This window comes from Mollisia scopiformis (assembly GCF_001500285.1).
Source record: "Mollisia scopiformis unplaced genomic scaffold LY89scaffold_1, whole genome shotgun sequence".
In the NCBI taxonomy this organism is placed as follows: domain Eukaryota; kingdom Fungi; phylum Ascomycota; class Leotiomycetes; order Helotiales; family Mollisiaceae; genus Mollisia; species Mollisia scopiformis.
The window spans coordinates 1,415,071-1,437,359 of NW_017263581.1; the positions used below are offsets into that span (position 1 = coordinate 1,415,071).

Consider the following 22,289-nt stretch of genomic DNA (forward strand, 5'->3'; position numbering starts at 1 on the left):
CTTAGCGTGCTAAATTCGCTAAACCAATTGCGAACCTCGCTTGAAACCCATCTATATAGATTTTAATAAACAAATATTTGGCGTAGTAGTCGGTCTGGCCGAGTTGGTTTTACGACCTCTCGGTGACGACCGGCTATTGCCGTGCATCTGGTGCCTGGGGTCACAGTTAAGACGCACGGTCTCTTAGAGACTCGTAAAAGGGAAATAGACGCATTTGGTTTATAGTATAATCGGAATGAGGTTGATTTTCACCGGTTTGAGGAGAAACGTTAATCTTCACTCCGGACTCCAGTAGTAGAAGGCCCTAAACGGTTTTTTTTGGCTCTTGTGTTCCCTTTTTTTTTTTTAGTTTTGCTATTTTACAAAACTCTCAAGCATATCTCGGGTATAAAATAAAGATAAGCGTTTGTAAGCTTGTAGAGTTAACGAGTCTAGCTATTATTCCCCAACTTCACTTTAACTATTTTCCGAGTTAATTTAACGCATGAATTGCATAAGTATTCGCTATAGATTTGATTTCCCGAAAAGCAAATTTAATTGACGAAAAAAAGAAACGAGTCTTTGCTCTCTATTTTGTTGGAAGTAAATAAAGAAGCAAAGCGACGTAGAGACATTTTATTAAGCTATTTGTAATTGTAAAAGTAATTTAACGTAAATTAATTATTTCTATTTAAATGTAGTTCTCAGACATAGCGGATTTCAATAATGCTCTTGTGAATTGCTTGAGACATAAGAAGTATAAGTAAGAAGTAAGTAAATGTAAAAATATTTAGCAAAGCTTCTTCACGTTCATTTTTACTTGTTAAAGTTCAACTATTTTAGCGAGTAAAGTCACAAGTTTCACGTTCAAAGCTATTGTGTGGAATGTTTAGGTGTTGAGGCTTGGCTGGAATTGAGCTCTTCAAAATGCTAACGAAAGTTGCGCCTGAATTTGGGCTCGCAAATACAGCGTATAATACTTTACAAGCCTGCTTAATCGCTTCCGTCTCGGCACACACAAAGCCCACACTCAAAAATTGCAAAAAAAAAGCCAAAAAAAAAAAGGATTGTAAAAAGAAACAGCAAAAGATAAGTCGTTTATAACTATTTACTACTGGGGTATGGACAAATCCTACTCGTTGTTTTCGGACATCCACATACATCTACACAATATACTTTATCTCGGCGACCCCAAACGCCATAGAGTACAAGATAACAAGAAGTTACGGCAAAATAATGTTTATTTAACATTATACAACCATGGCTTCCGGAGCCGCCAACTTGGCTCCTGATTGGTCGAGCTAATCTCGTAGGCGAACCCGCATTCACTTAAATTCAACGACATTTTGTTTCGAAATGCTTCTTATTCACGATCCATCATGGGCAGAGCTTAATTCATGTTATTCATTGTCAGCTTCCATGTCTCAAGTACGAACTCAATGCTACAAAATCACTACCACTTATGTAGGCACAATACCTCGTCTCCACTTTTGAGCCGACCGGACTCACGTACGTCTTGCCGATGCGATTTTACAATGCAATTCATCACTACATTCCATCCATGCATCATTTTACTTCTTAACAGCACTGATTTCGATGCAGTCATACATCACCAGAGATTTGAAATTCGAGTCACCAACAGAGACATTTATTTGACAATTCTTTATTTTTATTCCTAGGGAAAGTAGTACGAGAACCCTCATTCTATACAGGTGATAATGGCCGACAATCTGCCATCCAAAGTCAGAAAAGCACTTATGGAATTCCGTCCTCAAAAACAAGTGTACGCTCCGCCAATGAATTCCCTTCCCTCAATTTACGTGAAAGGCAACCCCTATACCGCGTGAACACACATGAACTACTACTTGTGTAAAAGGAGATCCAAGGTCAGCGTCCCTTTCGCAAGTACGCATGGGTGGCAGCCAACAAGTCATTAGCCACGCAGTCATCAACCCTGCCGTTGAACTCGTCGATGTTAACATCCTTTGAGGAGAGGATAGCTGGTATCAGATTGCTCCCAAAACGGAACGACTTGAAAAGGTCGAAGCATTTCCGAGCATACCTAATCCCATCATTCGAGTCAGCGAAAACAATGAAGTAGCCGCCAGTTTTCTCATCAGCCTGCACGTTCTCCTCAGCGACCCAGAACTCGACCATCTTCTTGACAACTATGAGATTGTCATTACTCATAGGAATAGAGTACTCCGGAATCCAAATGTAGGTACGGTCGGCCAGCTTGAATCTCAGATCACCCCTACTGATTCCCTCAGAGCGCCAAGCCCGGTACTCTCCCGGTTCGTCGATTCTACGTCGCTTGCTGGCAGATGAGATTGATTCTACACCCTCCTCAGCTTTGCGCTTGGAAGAAGTAGTCACCTTAATTGGCATGTCTACAGGAATAGACTTGTCGCTACAGCTTGATACTACAAGCTCGTGTACTCCGCGCTTGGAAGAGGTGGTGATTTCATTTGGCATGATAGGGCACACTTATCGCCAGAGGTCGATGTTGCCGGCTTGTTGAGTCCGCGCATGGAAGATGCAACCACTTCAACTGATATGTCTATGAGGGTTGACTTGTCGCCTGAAGCAGACCGCAAGATAGAGGATCGACGTGCATTGGATTCCCCTTGAATGGCATGGTCAATGGTCGATGACCCGCTGATTCCAGATTTGCTTCTTGGGATTGAAAGTGTAGATGACGTTTCATCATCGACATTACCTACCGCATATCCTGCCGCATATTTACCGTTTCCTGGCGTACGGGATTTTGCAGATCTGATACCGGAGATAGCTCTCGAAGGGTTACTAAATCCAAGGCATGGAGCGAAGTCTGAAATGATTGTCTCGAGACCTCTTGCCTCTCGCATTGCCTAACCATGTCAGTAAACTCAATTGTCATACGGTGTCTTGACTCATTGAAGATCTCACCTTGAGCTTAGGAAACTCGACTTTCCATGCCTGCGACTTTTTCCATACAACATTATCCCTCTTGAAAGCTGCCAAATTCTCCTTGCGCTCATTTTCAACTTTCGCCTTTTGCATTTTGTGTTCTGCAGTTGCTTCTCGATGAGCTGCATTTGTCACGCTCCGACCATTTTGCTTTAAGGCCTTCTGGACCTCGATATGCTTTGCCACTTCTTGTTGATCCAGTTCCTTTAGCTTGTTGTCGTATCCTTTGACCATGGCTTGCTTGTCCTCTCGCATTTGTTTGATCGAGTCCAGAGATGTGTAATTTCTTCGGCAACTAAGCTCAATCCCTTCCTCGGTACTTTCATCCTCTTCTGCAGCAAGATAGGCAAAGCGTGTGGAATTTGGACCGCTATCATCGACGTCACTATCCTCAAAGGAGATATAGTCTGGCATCGCAATTGCTTGGCTATTGGCCATGACGTTGGCAGCTTGAGATAAACGGGTTCCGCTGGGTTGCTTGTCGCTCTGGATGAGCATGTGGAGGCGAACGAATAGATCGCTGTTGTCGGTCTTGAGGACAGTAGGCAGCGCAGCAGGAATGTCTGGCATCGTAATTGCTTGACTGTTGACTGGAAGCTCAGCGGCAGGTTGAAGTGGATGCTTTGCCTTTCTCATGCGATTGCGTTCCTTTTCTCTCTCGAGGAGCATGTGAACGCGAGCATTTACTTGGGCGACGGCCGGATGGACAATAGAAGGTGTCTGAATGTCTGTTCCGACTTTGTTTTCACGCTGATGTTCTCGCAGACGCTTCGAAAGTTGCGCCCTGGTGCCGTCAATTGGTAGATTTTGGGCCCGGCATTGAGCCTGCAGGTTGAGTACGCGGCCATGGTCCCATGCGTCTACCATGGTGGGCGAAACTGTACCGCAAGACGAATCGTGGTGTACAGTGTTTGCGCGTGTAGCTCTTAGAAAGAATTTGGAAGGAGGAAGTTGAGTCTTTGGTTGTGATAGCCAGATCTGGACTAGCACAACTGTCTGAAAGCGATAAGCGCTTCCAATTCACCCGAATTGGATCCCTAGTGGTCTGTTGATCTTTAAGAGGCTAACGTCTAAGTTAGCGTACAACATACCGCTCTTCCAAGGGCCAGTTTGCCGTAAATGTCCTAAGATTGGAGGCCCAGAAGGTCTTCTACAAAGTACGTCTCAAATATCTGATTAGGTGTCACAAAAGTTGGAAGTTCACATATAAGCATGGGTTATACTGTAGTACCCGACGTCTTCTGAACCTGCTTTAAGTTGTAAGTTGCAGCAGGAGTCAATCAAGATATCTTGGTGGTCAAGCTGTCGTAAGCTTAATATTGACTATAAACTTTCTATACTTCCAAGGACAAGATGCAATACTAAACGCCGATAGGATTATATTATGCACCGGAAGTAGCCAACTCAAGAAAAGTTGAATACCCCCCCCCCCCCCCTTTCGGCGACAAAAACTGCTTCGTAACCAGACTCAATTTTCAACTAAATTCTATACTGCCAATGAAAATTTGATGAACTCTTAAAGATTTTAGCAGCTCAAAGTTCTTTGAACCTTTATCTGCTAAATATTCAAGCATAAGTCTTTTCTGCGATATTGTGAATTAGACAATCTAGATTTCGCTGCCTAAAGATGTTTTTCTCCTAAGTCCGGCTATTAGCAATTATCTCGGCAGCCGAAAAGAAAGCACCAGAAGAAAGCACAAAAGAGAATCGAAGATAAAAAAAGACAAAAGATAGTTTCTGACTATCTACTACTGGGGTGCCAGAGAGCGGATTTTAGTCTATCCACTAACCGGTTGATTTTCAACCTCATTCCGGTCAAACGGGAATGGGTCTATATCACTTCATGAGTCTTGTTTTATACTCAGTCTCATGCATCCTTTATTATGATGACCCCCGGCATCAAATGCATGGCAATAGTTGCCCAGTGAACCACCAGGCCGACTACTACGCCAAACTTGTGTTTATTTAAATTCATATGGGTGGGTTTTAAGCGAGCTCTTTGATTAGCTTAGCTTATAATCTGGCAATGGCACGCTAGGCCAGCTCAACACAATGACAATGATGTTTCACAGAACCCATAATAGAAGTAAACTATACCTGACATCTCCGCAGCTTGATCAACACACATCTGTAAAGTACACCAATTTAAACTTTCTCTACTTGAAGGTGAAGCTGTCGACAGATCTCATTCAAACTCTATCGGCTACTAATCTCGTTCGCAACTCTTACAACCTCATTTTCCCTTCCCACCATTGGTTCCCAGCTCTTTAATCCCATGCTTTTCAGACCCTCTTCTCCTCCCGCATTCTTAATATCGTTCTCCTTCATTTGTCCAACATGTTGGCTCTCCCCCACACCTCCTGGAAAATCTGGCCCTGGCGTTCCGCTTTTGAATGCCTCTCTCTGCGTGACTAGATATCTCGCATTCGCCTCTGTCAACGGACAGACTGGAATGTAGAGAACACTCGAGTCTCCTTTTCCACCATGAATCCCATCAACAGCATGTATCATATCACAATGCCATGCCACATAATCTCCTGGCTTGACGTTTGGAACACTGACCATGCTCTTCTCGAGCTCCAGATGAGGATGCAGAGCCGTTGTCAACTCTTGAGCACAGCCCAACGTCGCTCCTTGCAAGGCAGTGCTTTGCACGGGATCCAGCTCCCAATTTTCCGTCTCCAAAAATCCACTCTTCCCAACATCTCCCATCTTCGGCGAGAAGAACGGCCTCAGAAGATAATAAGCAGTCGCCAAGTTGAACAGCGGATTGACGAGCAGAGTACCCTCTCCCGCCCCAGTATTTGACATACTCAACCACCCCTGAAACATCCTGAACATACTGCAGGCCCCTGCACCATTGTATAGATCGCTCTCGGCATTGACCCTCCCACTCGCATCCCAAGAATCGAACTCTTCCCACCTCCCTTCAAAAATCTTGTCATATACAGCACCGAGCCCATAACCATTTTTCTCCCATCGTTCGGCCGAGCCGCCATCAATGTGTGGTCCCAAAGCAAAACCCGCGTCGCCTGGCATACGGATCCTCAACCGATCAGCATACGACACCGGATGGCTCGTCGAGATCTTTGCCGCGGGATCAGAATCCGTGTGCCAAAACGACATCAAGAATTTCTGCGTCTCGAGAACATTAGGATGCGCTCGAGCTTTGATCTGGCCAGGACTCCAATACAGCTCATAAACAGCTTTATTGTCTTTCGGGAACGCCTTGGTTTGTGGATTGGCGCGGATGTAGTCCCTGATTTCCTGTTTCCAGGACAGAGCTTCGGATTCTGGGACCACGTCTCGGATCACTGCTACTCCACGCTTCTTGAGAGAGCGGGTGAAGGGCTGGACTCGAGAGAAGTTGTTGATTTCTGAGAATTCGATCTCGGGGATGATTGAGGAGCCGTGGGTGGTGATTTGATCTATTTCAGATCGGAGCGTGGAGAGTAAACGTTGCCACGAGGCTGTGATTTCTTTCTCTCGGCCTTGGATAAGGGATGTTTTGATATCGGCGAATCGATCGGGGAGAGGTTGTGGAGCTGAGCCGGAGAGAGAGGCGAAGACGGATGAGATGTCTCCTTCAGCACGGGGAGCTCGAGCTGTTGCCGCCATGGCGACACTTCGCCGTTGAGCACGGAAAAGCTGATGTGGAAGTCTTGAACGACAACTGGATGAAAGCATCTTGAACAATGGAAAGGGAATGATGAGTAGGAATCAATTGAATCCGAACGTTGAGGTTTGAGAGTTGTTAAATATCTGGGATGAAAAGCGGACTTTCCTGAAATAGGAACTCCGACTTTGCGGAGTGGGGATCTTGGAGTAGCGGGCCGCCCACAGGACCGACAGATGTGGGATAGAGGCAACTGTGGCGACGGCAACTCAACCGAGCGTGAACTATCATTATGTTCATTATTTCCATTGTGACCATTGTTACTTCACTGGCAGACGCCAATGTACCACTGACTGCCATGATATCATGCACACCATTCTGTGCCCCCAATTGGATCCAGCGCAGCAAAACAGTAATAAATGCCCAGCCCTAAAAATATATTCGCGATGAGAAGTAGGAGAGACTCGCAACTAAGCCTTGGTCTTCTTAGTCTTACGATCACTGGCAGGCGTAGCTGTGCTCTTCCTCTTCTTCGATGCCGGAGTCTTTGCCTCTTCTTCCTCGCCTTCCTCGGCTCCAGATTCCGATTCTGGTTTTGATTCTACTTTCTTGGCCGGTCTGCCACGATTCTTTGTTTCGCCATTTGCAGCAGGGACTGCAGCTACCTTCTTCTCTTTCTTGGCCTTTGGTGCAACACCATCTTCGGTTTTGGCTTTTGTTGTGCCTGCTGGGCGGCCTCTGCCACGACCAGGAACGGTGACCTTCTTTGGCTTCTTTTCGCTGTCTGCCAAAGGAGGACGTCCTCTTCCTCGACCGCTTGGCTCCTTCTTCGGCTTTGGCTCTGGTTCATTTTCTTGAATCAGTGTGAAGGCTGCCTTCTCCAATTCGGTTGGTGTACACTTGATGCGTGACATGAATGCTTTGGCCTTCGAGAATACTTCTTCAAATTCCTTAGTGGTATACTTGAGGCTGACATCCTCACCATCCTTGACCAGCCATCTGTAGAGCTCATCACTAAAGAATATGACGTTTTGAGGATCGTGGACAGAGAGGATGAGAGTGGCAGTAGCAGGTCCGACACCTTTAAGGACTGTGAGCTTTTCAATCGTGCCAGCAATGTTATCCTTGTTGGAAGCGTAATGCTCGAAAGCCTCGGTGGTAGCGGAAGCGATGCCCTCGTCATTGTTGGATGCAATATGCTTTTGCAATGCAGGGCGAAATTTGCCATGGCGCCTATTCTTCCATCAGTTCCATGGTCAAAATAGCAGTCGATCGAGGTTGGATAATTGCTTTTGACACTCGAAAACATAACGCGCCAAAAATCATAACAGCCTCAAACATTATGGCAAGCAGCTCAAATCAAAGATGCACTTACACTTTCCATTCAGCAAGCTTTTGTAGAGCTTCCGAGTCCAAGGTTTTCCCAGCATTCATGCTAAAGTTCATTGGCGCATATTGATACCTGAACTTATCGAGTTCCTCTAGACTTGTCTGACCTTCCTTTGCTGCTTTCAAACGCGTCAATTATCAAGTCGAGTATACGTACATATAGAATTTCAAGGGGAGTAACTTACGAGTCTTGACCATTCCCTTCAAAACCGTGCCATATCGCGACAACGCGTCCTTGAATACTGCAGCCGTGATAGAAGAAGCCATTGGAACGGAGGTTTCGCTCTCTGCTTTCTTGCCGAAGAGATTTCGCAACATGTGATACGTTTTAATCGACTTCCTGATGAGTTTCGATGATCTGAGAATTTGTTGTGAATTTTTGGAAAGGAGACAGAGTTGGAAACTCAGACTTGTCTGTTACGATATACAAAATAAGGCTAAATTATTGACAGGGGTCCCGTGGCGCGGAACCCTTGCCAATCACGCCAATCTAGAAGGGGTCGGCGCTGGGATCAGCTGAAGCCGATGGGGCTGAGTTGATTCGGATTTTCTTTGTACAAATACCGCAACTTTTTCCAAAATCTCTACCACTTCGACCTTTGATCTGCCACCTCTCGCAATCTACACAAATCTTCCGATAAGAACATAGAACAGTCTCTCTCTCATTCCGAAACCAACTACGTCCGTCAAAATGGGAAACGTATGCCCCTCCTCACCTCACTACCACCTGAGAGCACGCTGACTGTCCACCAGGGTGCAAAGGCAGCCTCCAAGCGTGATCGCAAGGATAAGGACACTAAGGTTGCCAAGTCGCAACTCAAGGTCAACGAGCAGGCTAAGGATATCCAATGTCAAGTCTGCAAGTCGACGTTCCTGAAGACTACTCGGGCTCCAGCGTGTGTTCCGCCTTTTCCAGACATTCACCTTTGCACATGCTTTCTGCAGGCGTGGAATTTTGCTTCATCATGTCGGACATGTGCTAATATTTTACCTATAGTCTCACCGAGCATGCTACGAACAAGCATAGCAAGACCCTCGAAGAATGCTTCTCTAGCTTCACCGAGCAACCTAAGAAATAGAGACGAGATCAGATACGTTGAAGCTGTTGGCTTTTTGTGATTTGGGTGGTGGAATGTCATTTTGCTGTAGCAGGGTTGAGGAGTTATGACTGCACGAAGACATGAGCGTTGGAACTTGTAATTGAAGCGGCTGGCGCATAGGGATTGCATAGACAGACAGACAAACAAATGGCTATGCGCAATGTGTCTATGATACATTGTCACCAAAGCCCTAGTGAGCCTCTATGGCTGGTGCATTCTCTACTTGCACCGCCGTGCCTTCTTTGGATGATGTTGCTGCTTTGGTCTTGGCAGCTTTTTCCCGTTCCTTGGCTTGCTGGGCTCCGATGGATGCTAATATGTCAGGATACCATCTCTCGCCAACGTCGGGATGGCTCTTGACTCTATTCTTCAGAGTCGCTTCACCTAGGGTCTTCGCTCCGAATCCACCCTTGAAGGTAAATTCCACATCGTCCAGCCTCCCGCCGTTTCTCTCCACAACCTTCCTCCTCATTTCCCTTATCTTCTCTGGAACTCTGCCAACCCCTCCTCCGCCATCAAGATCGTTCAACTCATCAAACTCCGCATCATAACTAACACCTTGAAAAAATGGGACAGAGAACCTTGCCCCAGTTCCTGGAGCAGGACTTAGAACTCGATGGGTAGTCGACATGCATACACCCTGTGTCAAAGCTTCCATTCCTTGCCCAATAGCAACCACCAATGTCCCATCAATTGGCGGACAATCAATCCACTCGCCTCTCATATTCTGCACCTGCAAACCTCTATGCTTCGTCACCTGCAGAAGATAACTACTCAACATGGAATCCTTATGAGGCCCCACGCCTTGGCCTTCCGGTATTGGCTCTCCTTCTTTCCACAAACCTAGCTCTTGCAAGTCGGGATACTTGACGATCTTCAATTTATGCTGTTGATTGGCTTCGAAGTATTTGTTGAAAGAGGAGGCGGGTAGACCAATTGCTTCAGCTATTAAGCTTGTGAAGTATATAGATACCTCGCCCATGCGGGATATGTATTCACTATATGTAGATTGGAACTCGGGGATGAATGAAGGAGATGGCCATTGATTCGGTGCTATTAGGTTGCGGTAGAGGGGTTCGTCGGGTCTGGGTACAGGGTGACTCGAAGAGAGGTCGATTTGTTCTCGGTGGTCGATCGTATGGGCTGTGATTTCGGCATCTAGTCGTGAATACCCTAGAAAAGATGGAGCATTCTTCATCTCGATCCTTAACCTGCGCAGGATCATTAGCAGAGTGTTGGACATTGAGAAGTGGGGGATTTACTTTTCTTCTGTCGGCAAGTCGAAGAACGCAACTCCTTCCTTGATGACCTTCTGGGTAAGCTCTTCTGGTATGCCTACATTCTTCAGGTACAGAAACCCGACTTCAAGCAGAGCATGAAGTAGTTGCTCTAGAAACTTGGGCTTGGTAGCCGGATTCCGGGCCTCAGAGAGGTCGAGAATTGGGATATGATCGAAGGACATTGTGTGGCGTTGAATGTTCAAGTGAAAAGGAGAAATTCAACAGCTTGAAAGAACTTCTAGACATGAATAAGAGAAGATACTAGACCTCGTACGACTTCATACAATACATCGTGTGATGTATGCTGACCTACGGCTTGCATTGCATTGCGAATATCGGATTCGTGATCCCCGCTAATTCGATGTTGTCATTTCTATCGCACGTGATGGAGAACAATAGAGACCCTAGACCAGATGTACAATCTTTTCATCTCTCGTCAAGCGACTAGACTGCTGTTGCAAGACTTTGAGGGATCCATGCTTGGACGGAGGTGAAAACCTCTCACAGCTGTCGAATAACGTGACTATAAAGTGATTGCCGTGAACAGATCATTTCTGGCAAAGCATACTCGATCGAGTATCTTCGAGACAAGTGATCTTGAGGCAACTGAACGATACTTGGCAGCGCTCAAGTGTTATTCCGAGATAGAGTCTGCTTTTGACACAGAAGCTGAAAAAGAGTGACTTCGGGGGAACCAACCTTTTGGGATGTCACCGTGCGACTTTCAACTGATCCTTCCTACATCTTTATCTTCTGTATCCAGTTCTTAGTCGACGCTTACCTATCTTAAGAAACATCGATGCATTTTGCTCCTGAAGGAGAAATTTCTTCCTGTCCATGTCTTAGCTAAAGTGGGACTTTTATGGAGTCTCTCATGTACTGTGATCCTTATGAATCTGACACTAGTTTGGGGGTCCAAAAGCGATTCCTCACTATTTAAGCTTATGATCGTTGCCTTGTTTCATGATAGCCGTTGTACACGACACGATCGATGATCTCTTCGCATCGATCATGAGCATCGCCAACTGTGCAAGTTGAACCATATCAGAGAGAAATCGTTCTGTTAAGAAGGATCTGTGTCGTACGAATTCTTGAATAGTAATAGTAACATTCCTTTCATCCATGCCGGTGGCTTGTCCATTTTGGTATCATGTCTCTCGTTATTTCCTCAGACAAAGTCTTAGCAACAAAGACATCGGATGACCGGCAACAGTCCAGCCCCAATGCCTCTCGAGTATAAGGGCCAGTATATTCGAGAACACTCTCATGTCAAAATTGTCTGTGCGGCTATACGCTTTCATCATGGCAGGATTCAAGATTCCCATATTTGTATCTCTTGTGCTAGCAGCAGGCGCTGAAGCTCAGATCGCCGCCTATGGTCAATGTGGTGGCACTCCCTGGTGCTTCAACGTTGATTGTCAACCCGGATATACATGTTCATTCCAGAATGCATACTATTCTCAATGTGTACCAATTGCTCTACCTCCTGGAGACTTGGCTCCTTATGGTCAGTCAAGAACGATCTAAATCACTCCGTCACAATGCTGACTAAAGATAGCGGGGTGCGGTCCTCCAAACACTCTGCCATGTTCTCCCGGATATTCTTGTGTTACTGCGAATGGATATGCTATGTGCTCGCCCATCGTCTATTCAACGCTTACAACAGTCAATACTTGTCTGGCAACTTCATCCTCCTCGTCCTCATCCTCATCCTCATCCAGCACGAAGGTCAGCAGCCTCACTCCTAGCTCAAGCCTCAAATCGACAACTCTAAGCACTTCTGTGAAGTCTACTGTAGGTTCAATGACATCGAATGTAGTGGTATCCACGTCAAAACAAGCTACAATTTCAGTTTCGTCTACAAGCAGTAAGATAGCTAGCACTTCGATCAAAAGCACCGCCAGCTCAACCAAGTCAGCCTCTTCTTCAGTCATAAGCTCAGCACCTTCAACAAGCAGTAAGGCTTCTAGCACTTCGGTGAAAAGCACAATCAGCTCAATCAAATCAGCCAGTTCATCCCTACCAACAAGTTCGGTGTCATCAGCAAGCAGTAAGGCTTCTAGTACTTCAATAAAAAGTGCCACCAGCTCAGTCAAATCAGCCAGCTCATCCACGGGCACAATTCCAGGATCGTCAATAAGTAGTAAGGTATCCAGCATTTTGAACACTAGCGCAAGCAGCTCAATCAACGTAGTCGGCTCAGCGTCGACGTTTTCAATATCTACGACCACGACGGCTAGCGCTTCAGCACAACAGACTCCTTATGGTATGTGCCAAAATCTTAGCTCAATCTCTCTCCTTTTAATCTTCTATATTATCTTGATCATTTGCTAATGAGTGCAGGACAATGTGGAGGCATTGGTTGGACTGGCTTGACGGTATGTACTTCGAGCCACCATTCTTGGTTCATTGGCGAACCTTTGGAAGGCTTGGATCATATATACAAGATACAAATTTATATCAGACCTGCACTTCCGGCTGGACATGCATTCCTCAAGCAGGTAATCCTTATGTAAGCAGCCAAGGTTTCATACATACCTTCCGACTGGTTCTTTCTTTTCAACATCCGAGTTATTCTCGGAATTGAACATATGATCTAGTGCATATGTTTTATGTGAGTTGTAGAGATATGTGAGTTCGGATGCAGGACCAATGAGTATTGCCCATCTCCACAGCAGCTCTTGGAATTTCATGTTCTTCCGAAAACATTCTTGAGCTTTGGATGCCAACAAATCCATTAGTACTCACAATGTCTTCCAGGAACAGCACCCCCTGCGACAAGCACAACCACACCAGTAGGCAACACTCCCACGACAACCTTATCATCAGTATCTCAACCGACTACAACTCTGGTCACCTCCACTCAGACAGGCGCGCCAGGAACCTGCACGCCGACTCCTCAAAACTGCGGTGTCACGAACTCGCCTCCCTCTTGTGCTGGCCAAGTGAGATTCGCAGGAATCAGTAAGACTGGTCTGACTGCGCCCCTGGAATGATTGCTAACAATTTGTAGACATTGCTGGTTGTGATTTCGGGACAGATACAACCGTGAGTATCGGCAACCTTCTGCTCTTTGCCAGGAACTGAGAAATATGCAGGGAACTCAGACTCCATCCGGTGCATATTGTCCAATTGGCCCGTAGGTCTACTTCTGCCTTCAATCTTGTCCCTAGGCACACACTCATTGGTTGCGTAGATACAACCCCAATGGACCCGGCCAAATGACCCACTTCGCGTCCGAGAACTTCAACATCTTCCGTTTACCAACGGGTTGGCAATATATCATCAACAGCGTTAATCCCTCCTCGACACTCGACCCCACCAACTTTGGAAATTACAACAGGTATGAAAACTCATTCTTACTCTTACACATATGCTGACTACCTTCATAGCTTGGTACAAGCCTGTTTGAGCACTGGGGCTTACTGTTTAATCGATATACACAACTACGCCCGATTCAGTAAGTCAAGTCATACAACTAAGCTTTGACTCCACTGACGAAAACCCCAGATGGAGCAATTGTCGGACAAGGTGGCCCTAGTAACGCACTCTTTGCGCAACTTTGGGCAAATATCGCAACAGTCTACGCTTCGAATAGTAAAGTCGTCTTCGGCATAATGAACGAGCCCCACGATTGTACGTCAAAAACTGGCATTTGCTTGAAGTCGTCTAACAGGATATAGTGCCAAGTGTTACCACGTGGGCTGCGACGGTTCAGGCTGCGGTCACAGCGATCGTAAGTTCCAAATCATACTCACCTCTCGATTGATGCTGACATAATGTAGCGTAACGCAGGTGCAACCTCACAATTGATCCTCCTCCCAGGTAATGATTGGACTGGTGCAGGTACATTCGTCACTGATGGCTCTGGACCTGCACTACAATCAGTCACCAATCCAGACGGCTCGTATACCAATCTCATCTTTGATGTCCACAAATATCTCGATTCGGATGGAAGTGGAACGGGCACCATATGCGTTGGTGATCAAGTTTCTACAGCTTTTGCGCCGCTGGCTCAGTGGTTGAGATGTAATGGACGACAAGCTATTCTGTCCGAGACGGGTGGCTCGAGTGATCCAACTTGTTTGACGTATTTGTGCTCAGCTGTTTCTTTCTTGAATGCTAATTCTGATAGTAAAATAATCGAGGCTCTAGCTTTGGTCTGATGCTGACAATGATATAGTTTATTTGGGCTATATCGGATGGGCTGCGGGCTCGTTCGCAGTTGGCTATAACTTGGGAGAAACACCTTCGTACAGCAACGGTGTGTGGACAGACATGCCCATTGTCACTACATGCTTGGTTCCGAAATAAGCACCGAATCTCGATAGTCTCCATGATAATCACGAACATTCAACAATGAGCGACTACCGAGAGATTATTGTTAGGTTCTGCTGGGTTTTCGTTCCCGTAATCTTTCAAGCAATTCAAGAAGACACGATAGATGAGTTATGATTAATGGAAGATTGATTTATGTTACGTCAAAGGACCGAGACTGAGACTTTATATCAAGGTGCAAATAAAGACCAAATATTCCATTTCTTTTTTCCTTTTCTCTAGCATAGAAACAGGACACAGTAGACATGATTTCACTTAGAATTCTCACGTAGAAAAACGACGCCTCTCGAACCAACCACAGCCGCCAAATCTCGGCTTAAAAGCATCATTCAGCACATATGCAAGATGAAAATATGCATCTCCACTCCAGCACATCACCACCCGAAGCAAAACAAGCAATTCTCTCAAGCCACAACCACTCGGCGTGCCCAGCCTCGCCGCCACTACTGCAGACGCGGCTGGAAGTACCGTTCGCTGTACATCACACATCTCTTCTCGATCCTTCGAACAATCCAATAGGAAAGCCCACCACAAGACAGCACCGCAGAATCCGGAGTTGATAGGCAGACGGGAGTGGGGTGCATCTCTGTCTCACCTACCTGCAGGCAAGCAAAATCCGCCGAAACCCTCTCGAATAGAGGAACTCTGACTCAAACGCGGAATCATGTGACGGCTGTCTAGGTCTGAGATTTTCACGTACCTGTCAATCAGGGACGTTCGGACGAAGATCAATGGCGGTGTGACGATGATTGGTGCGGCTACCCATAGAGACTGCATACGAGCAACCCAAACAGAATTCCTCGATAAAAGAAGGATGATGAGTCGAGAACTTCGAGATTGGTTTGTACAACTCAATAATAGGATGGTGGGGGACACAAGATCTCCGAGCGTCCGAGGCTGTGGTGTACTGTACAACATCAGGGCGTGGAACACAACAGAAGATGGTGCGCTGACTCTCATGCTGTGTGTTGACATGCATGTGATAGCGTGATATCTCGATTCAAATCCTCGATTTTTTGAAAAGTGTGCTGAGCTCAAGGTTCGGTTTGGGGAAGTACATGCGAGAGGGGTAGGAACGTTGACTCTTAGACATGCAGATAAGCGGCACGATCCAATGTCTCGCGGAGAGCGGCTAGTTTTTCTTCAGTCACTGAATCGAAGACAATCACGTCAATGATGCTGCAATGATGCTTCGATGATAGTCAATTTATGAAATTTAGTCTGCTTGTCGTAATCGCTTTTTGCAATTTGACCGGTCTATGCCTTTCCCTGCCTAACCTTCCCATCAAAAGATCGATCCATCCAAAAAGGAGATCGTTAATCGTTACAACGCCATCAGTAAACCCATCTGTCACAACGCCCTGCTATTCTTCTTCATTTTCGTAGATTGAATCCTGTTGCCTAGCCCTCAAACCCGTAAAAACACCTCGCTCGTGTGATAATGCAATGCCTGGCCACGAAGTGACCTAGTTGATGACCTCCTCGCTCCAATCTCCATCACCTTCGCCGAAGTGAACGGGGCCCAACTTCAAGAAGCGTCGCTTGGACATGAGGCTGCCGTTGCTGCTCAAGCTGGAGCTTCGTCGCGTCTTGGGCTCAACATCGACCGGAAGGGCCGGGATGGCGGCCTCGACCGCTGCGTCAGTGCCAGCAATAGCGGTTTGGACGGGTGACTTGGGAGTTGTTGTCTTGGGAAGAGTTGGGTAGGATGCAGAAGTGGTTGGGGCCAAAGACAGGAATCTGTGGACGGCGACTTGAGAGCGCTCTTCGGCGGCGGGGACGAGGTTCTCGCTGCCGTTCAAGGCGATGGCCATGAGTTCTGCGTTGTTGGCTGAAGCGGCCATTGAGGTTTCTTTGTCTGAGATAGAGTGGAGAGTGTTGCGAATGCAATAGAGTGAAAGCCTGGCGACTGGAGAGGCTCTGACTGTCTGCGGAGAGGAAGGTCTTTGTAGGCGGACGAACAAAGGATCAGGTTGCAGAAGAGGTTTGTAGGATGGAGGCTCGTGTGATGAATTGTTGAAGCTGAAGGATGAAAGAAAATTGAATTGGAAGGTGCCCTTTTATCTTCGATTTCTGCAACGGTGTTTCGCAGGAACTTAGCTTCCCGTGGGGGGACTTCGGCGTCTGATAGAGGGTTGGTGGGTGAGCGCCCAGTCATGCAGCACTATGCTGCACGGGTGAGAGGGATTGGTCGGGTGATAGCAGAAAAGGAAAAGATTCGTAAGCGTAATGAAAACTGACACTGATTGAAAATCCAAAATCGCCGAACAATCAACGAAGAAGGAGAAAGAAGAAGATATTTAAAAGCTTCGAAACAGCAGCAATGACGAATATGAAGCCGATTTCCTAATGGGGAAATGGAGACTTATACTCACGATAATAGAAGTGTTCGACGACTACCGCTCGCGCCCGGCAAGATCGCGCTCATTGGCGACTTCTCCGCAAGCCAAGAATATAAGTCGGAAGCACTTAGAGGTCGCCTCCCACACCAATCTCAGCAATCTGTGCCCCTCGTTTGACTCTCGAGGGTACTGGAGAGGGCAGAAGCACAGGCCCGAAGGTGGCCATGTCTAGCCGTCGTGGATACGAACAAAGCAACCACAAGCCGCTCTCATCGATTTCTTGATTGACTTGTCTCAGAACCCCATCAGCTGTTTGTCTGACAATCCCCACCTCGCTGAAAGCTCAGATCATGCGGAGTTAGGCGAAATATGTGTTGGACTTGCTTGCCAGTGTCGGTCGCGACCGAGATCAATTTACCTTTGCTTCTCAGCTTTTGATCAGTCCACCAACAATACCACTGACGTTACTTTTGTTGGCTCCGGCTTGTGAATAATGACGACGCTGACGACCACTCGATGTAACACAAGACCTGTGAAGTCTCGCATCTCAAATATGTTGGATAGGTGCGCTAATTGAGGAGGTCTCGGTCGCTTCTACCGAGGCAAAAAGGGGTTCGGTAGGAATCGGTTAGGAGAGACCCCTTTTCTGGCCAAGTTGCGTGAGCTGAACCTGCACAAGTTGGAAAGTTGTCGAACCAGATCACAGAACTCGAGTCTGTCAAACTGGAAGGAAACAAACCACAATAGGCAGATGCATTTATGGGTCGCTTTTGAAATGAGTCCAACGCCTTGCTCACAACCTCATCTGTTCTGGAGACGTTGGCATGCCTCAACTAAGAACCCAGATTGGATTTCGGTCTCCGACTCGATTGCCCAGGACGAACCATAGTTGGAGGAGTGTCGTGCATCTCACGTGATCGGTACCGGCCCAAACTCTTTGTTGATGGTAAGTAGGTTGGTCACAGATCTTCGACCGTCGTTGGAAGTCGGAGAAATTCTTCCTTCTAATACTCCTCATACCCATATAGCAAGCCCTTCATGCATGGGATTGTTCTGCATCTGCATGAAATCTCGGTCCGATGACTGTCTGAAAGAGTCCATTCTGTTAAAGTTGCCCGTATATCGCACGGTCGAGAACGATCACACGCGTCTATCGCCTTTCACGATGTAACCTGTTCCAACTGCGGTCATACAGGATTTACAAGACGGGTATGCAGGGTGCTGATACGCGCCAGGAACCCACAAGTTGATCTGAGCGTTGAGACCCGTGCATAGAAACGAACGATCTTTTTAAGGTTCGAAGCCGTCCACACCGGAATGCCTAGGGTTCGACCAAAGTAAGGTTGGACTTGTTGGATGAGGAAAACGCTCACAGAGCATGTCTTCTTCGTGTATGGATATGTTCGGAGTCCGGATCAATATGGAGTAGTTAAGATCGATTGGCGGAGTCTCTTGCCGTTTGGGATTGACTAATCCTATCTTTATGCAGTCTGTCACATCCTTCCTTGATTGAATTGGTTTGATGGCATCTGTCAACTTAGATTAACCTCCCGGGCCCAAGGGTCGGCTTCGAATTTAACGCGTAGTCGCAAGGTTTCTCAACCAGGATTAAAGAAAATTTCTGCGCCCCTGCTGCCGGCGGTTATTGTACCGCTACAATTCGCTAGACGATCGATCTTGGCACAGGTAACAGACGAAGCTCGGAATGCCTTCTTCGTCACAATTTTGTTCTTATCGATAGTGAATGCTGATTGACGGGATCGTCAAAGTGAAATTCGGCCGCAAGTGTAACCAGTTACCAATCATTTCAGCTTACATGAAGCGTTGTCACACTCTGTCCTCTGTCTGCCTTTGGACAAACATTGGGAAACATTGGAGGCATCAATTTCAGATGCTGCAGCTGACATCTCTGTAAAGAAGCCGTTGCCAAAATAGCATGACATCGGGGCCCAGCAGATTTTAGGCCTGTGCTTCCTTCAGCAAATTAATTAAATTGCCCAAATATCAGTTGAAGGCCAAGGCACATCCATGATGCAAGGCTCAAGGCTGGAGAACGCCGCTGAAGCTTTCCACATGGAGAATGGGATTGCCTTTAGCGTGTAAGTGGGGGAACGGCGGGAGGCGGGGCGGTCAATAGCTCCGGTTGTTAAGATGACCTTCGCATCTTAGCTATCATCATCATTTGCGACATTCTCCCAACTCGTGCTCTGAAGTCGAAGATTCTGCCTTTGGAAAGGTATGAAGTTGAATTCCAGTCCTGGTAGGATGTGGTCGAGTATGCGGCCTCTGTAGATCCGTGCATCTCGGTCTCACAGATTAACGGTTCATGCGGGAGAAGGTTTGACAAGACCGTTTTGTGAAGCCCCCCGTAAAAGCCACCGGTCTGGGGGCACGGTAGCGTTGGGGGATTAATCCGTCTTTGCGCCTTTCTCGCAAGGGTAAAGGCTGACTCCATCTCGTATGGAGAACGAAGGTCCGCAGATAAGGCACGGGTTCTTGATGGAGAATGCTGCAACTTATCGAAACCTTCAAGACGACCGCCCGAATACATTACAGGGCCCTGGCGTGTACCAATGGCAGGGCATTCTCCGAGATCACGCAGGCTGATGGCCGGTCGGCTACGTCTCCCGAATACTTGGGGTTGCACGACCACTTGCCAGTGCGAGTGCCAGTGTCATCGCGGCTGTTGGTTGGAAAAGTCCAGGTCGCCAGTCACGGCACTCAAAGTTGACGAGCACGGCGTTGGACCAAGGTTGGGGGCGTGAGAAAGATGTACGAAGTAACAAATGTTGTTGGCCATACAGTAGTCAGTCACGGCAGCAGGGTTACAGCGCCTCACGGCTCACATCTCGCACATCAACGTCTGCCGATGCCTCGCCGCATGCGCAACTGCTCGGCGGTCGCACCGCAATCCTTCAACGCAGCTTCTCGAAGGCGAGAGTGAGCACGAAGGAGCACCAGCACATCTAGCGGTGGCGTTGCTGGCATATTGTATTCGAGATTATATATTATTCGAGGTCAAGGGCTCAGGCATTTCGACACATGGCACCCTGGTCGGCGGGCACGTAGGGCATGCTACGAGCCGCGAGAGCGAGTCGGAATGTCGCCATTCATTGGTTTCGATCGGATGGGGTCGCACATTGGCTGTGATATCCTTGCGTTCGCCCTCGAAGCTAATGTCGACTGTGTGAAGCGATGTTTTGGTGCCGTGAAGTGAAGTGCTATGAGGTGCAGTGAGGCGTGCGGTCTATCCTACGCGCAACAGTGGGGTCTGTCGCCCAGAGCGTGGGCTTGCCCCTTTCCAGAGAGAGCTGGGGTGGCATCGCTCCACGGCTTGAACCTAGCTTAGAGGGCCCTACCGGAAGCCCATACGAGTGAGTCGGCCACCAGCAATTCGAACAGAAGAGTGGAGCTTTGTTCGTCCACCTCACCTCCATCTGAGTCTGAAGCACCAATCTCATACCGGTGGTGTCCATGTGAGCCTTCGCAATGATGCTACAAACCTTGTCAGCATTGAGGATGTTCCCTGTCACACCTACCCTTATGTCCTGCTCCATGACCATGATCCTGCCTTTACCCAGCGGCACTCGGAAGCTGGCGGCGTTCTTAGTCTGAGAAGCCTTGTATGATATTTCTCTTGTTGCAAAGGTCAAATTCCAACTTCAACTCATCACATCCCCTTTCGACCTTCAGACGGGAAGCAAACGACCAACAAGGACACACACAGGTGGCCGGCAGGATCTACTCCTCATCAGTGTCGTCGTGTTGCTACATCCCATCGGGGATGGCAAACAACATACAACAACCAATCTAACTGAACAACTCGAGACCGCAGACTCGGAATGGTGTGACCCGTCTATAAAGCACCGTGCCGACGCTGTTATTTCTTGAGAGCTGGAATATCCATCACTTGAACTTTGACGAGATCGCAACCTCGTGCTCTACCTACTTCAGTACTCTTTTTGTGGAAGCTTTAGTTGTCATTCGATCTCGAACAACCAGCTTCATTGTGGATTATTGCAGCGAGTTTCCGTAAGCTCTTCCATTCTTGACCCCTGTTGGCCTTAGATCTTCTGAATATGTATTGACAACATTCGATATAGATCAACTGGAGAAATCAGATTTGAAAGTCCAAGAACTATCACTTTTCTCAGCACCGGCAAGATGTGCACCTGGTACACGCGCTACTTCAGATGCGGCCACACTGAGAGGTATTTCGTTGTGTGCTCAGCAAAGTCAGCTAAACCACATCTTGCATGCCCCCGCGGAGAGCCTGCGGAGAGGGATGACTATGTGGATTGGGATTGCTCTGGTTGCCAGCGTTAGTCTCGTAAGTCAAGTTGGCACCACTTCTCCTAAGCCGTATTAACAAAAGTCCAGTCCGCATATACCCCAAAGTCCATGTCTCATCTGGAGCCATTCCCTGACGCTCATTAGCAGATGATGCGTGCTGGATTTGATCTGGACCTTTAGCGTTCGTGGAGTTTACGGCTAAGGGAAAAGGGTTGTGTGAGTCTTTGGAGCTTGGGTTCTTGCGGTGGCAAAGGTTATCAGTTCGGATGGGGTAAATAGAATCTCCCTGGAGTTCTTGGGGGCGGAGAGTCAGAATGGAAGATATCATGGAAATGCATTCCTTCTCCCGTTCAATCAGAATATCAGCGAGATCAACACCGATTTGCGGCACAGCACGTAGTGTATTTTCGTGAGGCCCAGAAGTCGCACAACCTAGAGTTGAGCACCATATGCCTGGGGTGTATGTTTTGCCTGTCGAAGCCAAGATTGGGCGCCAATGTGGTCCAAAGAATGGGCACTCGCACACTTTTCAAGCTGAACTAGGATCAAAAATATATCCAAAGGTCCTTCCGAGGAAGGCTAGCCAAGACGCGTGTAATGATTTGTAGGACGTTGGGGGATCACATCCATGCTTCGTAATGATGCGCCGTGAGTGTGCAGAATCGGACGGGCAGACGGGCAAACCCGCTCTCGCTGCAGAGCACTAGCCGTGGTACGGCTAATAGATCGTCAGATTTGAAAGATAGTCGTAACCAACATTCGATGTTGGTGTGTTGGAATGTAGATACAGTTGTGCTTAAGAAGCAAGATCTATATGCCAGAAAGGAGCCGTAGTGGTCGATTCTCGGAGACAATCCTTGCTGCAGTTGCATGCAGGAGTACTCCATCATGTGATAGCTGAAAGTGTTGCCATAAGTGTTGGATATGGAAGGCAATGACTCCATTCCAACTTCTTCTGCAAACATTCGGAGACACATCTCGAAGGTGCCTAAAGACTGCGCCC

At 47.4% G+C, this 22,289-nt stretch overlaps 9 protein-coding genes across 9 annotated transcripts; 3 read left to right on the forward strand and 6 right to left on the reverse strand.

Annotated features, from left to right (window-relative positions):
• Nucleotides 1–1,866: 1,866 nt before the first annotated feature.
• LY89DRAFT_662953 (uncharacterized protein) lies at nucleotides 1,867–3,795 on the reverse strand (the record flags this gene model as incomplete). The annotated part of the gene is made up of 3 exons (XM_018212677.1): nucleotides 1,867–2,395; nucleotides 2,467–2,849; nucleotides 2,908–3,795. The coding sequence occupies 3 exons, from the start codon at nucleotides 3,793–3,795 to the stop codon at nucleotides 1,867–1,869; spliced, it is 1,800 nt and encodes a 599-aa protein (XP_018078552.1).
• Nucleotides 3,796–5,073: 1,278 nt separating this feature from the next.
• Nucleotides 5,074–6,546, reverse strand: LY89DRAFT_692973 (DUF1479-domain-containing protein; the record flags this gene model as incomplete). Its single annotated transcript, XM_018216606.1, has 2 exons — nucleotides 5,074–5,100; nucleotides 5,179–6,546. The coding sequence occupies 2 exons, from the start codon at nucleotides 6,544–6,546 to the stop codon at nucleotides 5,074–5,076; spliced, it is 1,395 nt and encodes a 464-aa protein (XP_018078553.1).
• A 468-nt stretch (nucleotides 6,547–7,014) lies between these two features.
• On the reverse strand, nucleotides 7,015–8,200 carry LY89DRAFT_571761 (uncharacterized protein; the record flags this gene model as incomplete). The annotated part of the gene is made up of 3 exons (XM_018208610.1): nucleotides 7,015–7,777; nucleotides 7,920–8,052; nucleotides 8,119–8,200. The coding sequence occupies 3 exons, from the start codon at nucleotides 8,198–8,200 to the stop codon at nucleotides 7,015–7,017; spliced, it is 978 nt and encodes a 325-aa protein (XP_018078554.1).
• A 424-nt stretch (nucleotides 8,201–8,624) lies between these two features.
• On the forward strand, nucleotides 8,625–9,012 carry LY89DRAFT_727234 (DUF1909-domain-containing protein; the record flags this gene model as incomplete). Its single annotated transcript, XM_018219129.1, has 3 exons — nucleotides 8,625–8,633; nucleotides 8,687–8,829; nucleotides 8,931–9,012. The coding sequence occupies 3 exons, from the start codon at nucleotides 8,625–8,627 to the stop codon at nucleotides 9,010–9,012; spliced, it is 234 nt and encodes a 77-aa protein (XP_018078555.1).
• A 211-nt stretch (nucleotides 9,013–9,223) lies between these two features.
• On the reverse strand, nucleotides 9,224–10,495 carry LY89DRAFT_572585 (putative isopenicillin N synthetase; the record flags this gene model as incomplete). The annotated part of the gene is made up of 2 exons (XM_018208646.1): nucleotides 9,224–10,244; nucleotides 10,296–10,495. The coding sequence occupies 2 exons, from the start codon at nucleotides 10,493–10,495 to the stop codon at nucleotides 9,224–9,226; spliced, it is 1,221 nt and encodes a 406-aa protein (XP_018078556.1).
• Nucleotides 10,496–11,615: 1,120 nt separating this feature from the next.
• Nucleotides 11,616–14,627, forward strand: LY89DRAFT_692975 (endoglucanase; the record flags this gene model as incomplete). The annotated part of the gene is made up of 10 exons (XM_018216607.1): nucleotides 11,616–11,820; nucleotides 13,185–13,277; nucleotides 13,327–13,361; nucleotides 13,412–13,452; nucleotides 13,510–13,656; nucleotides 13,706–13,773; nucleotides 13,824–13,949; nucleotides 13,997–14,049; nucleotides 14,099–14,447; nucleotides 14,497–14,627. 10 exons carry the CDS (start codon nucleotides 11,616–11,618, stop codon nucleotides 14,625–14,627), a joined length of 1,248 nt encoding a protein of 415 aa, XP_018078557.1.
• A 223-nt stretch (nucleotides 14,628–14,850) lies between these two features.
• On the reverse strand, nucleotides 14,851–15,621 carry LY89DRAFT_679406 (uncharacterized protein; the record flags this gene model as incomplete). The annotated part of the gene is made up of 1 exon (XM_018213864.1): nucleotides 14,851–15,621. A coding segment is annotated over exon 1 (365 nt), but the record flags the coding sequence as incomplete, so codon positions are not given.
• A 122-nt stretch (nucleotides 15,622–15,743) lies between these two features.
• Nucleotides 15,744–16,077, forward strand: LY89DRAFT_14232 (uncharacterized protein). The gene has a single exon (XM_018205322.1). The coding sequence runs from the start codon at nucleotides 15,861–15,863 to the stop codon at nucleotides 16,035–16,037; it is 177 nt and encodes a 58-aa protein (XP_018078559.1). The 5' UTR covers nucleotides 15,744–15,860; the 3' UTR covers nucleotides 16,038–16,077.
• A 40-nt stretch (nucleotides 16,078–16,117) lies between these two features.
• LY89DRAFT_662959 (uncharacterized protein) lies at nucleotides 16,118–16,495 on the reverse strand (the record flags this gene model as incomplete). The annotated part of the gene is made up of 1 exon (XM_018212678.1): nucleotides 16,118–16,495. The coding sequence occupies one exon, from the start codon at nucleotides 16,493–16,495 to the stop codon at nucleotides 16,118–16,120; it is 378 nt and encodes a 125-aa protein (XP_018078560.1).
• Nucleotides 16,496–22,289: the final 5,794 nt, after the last annotated feature.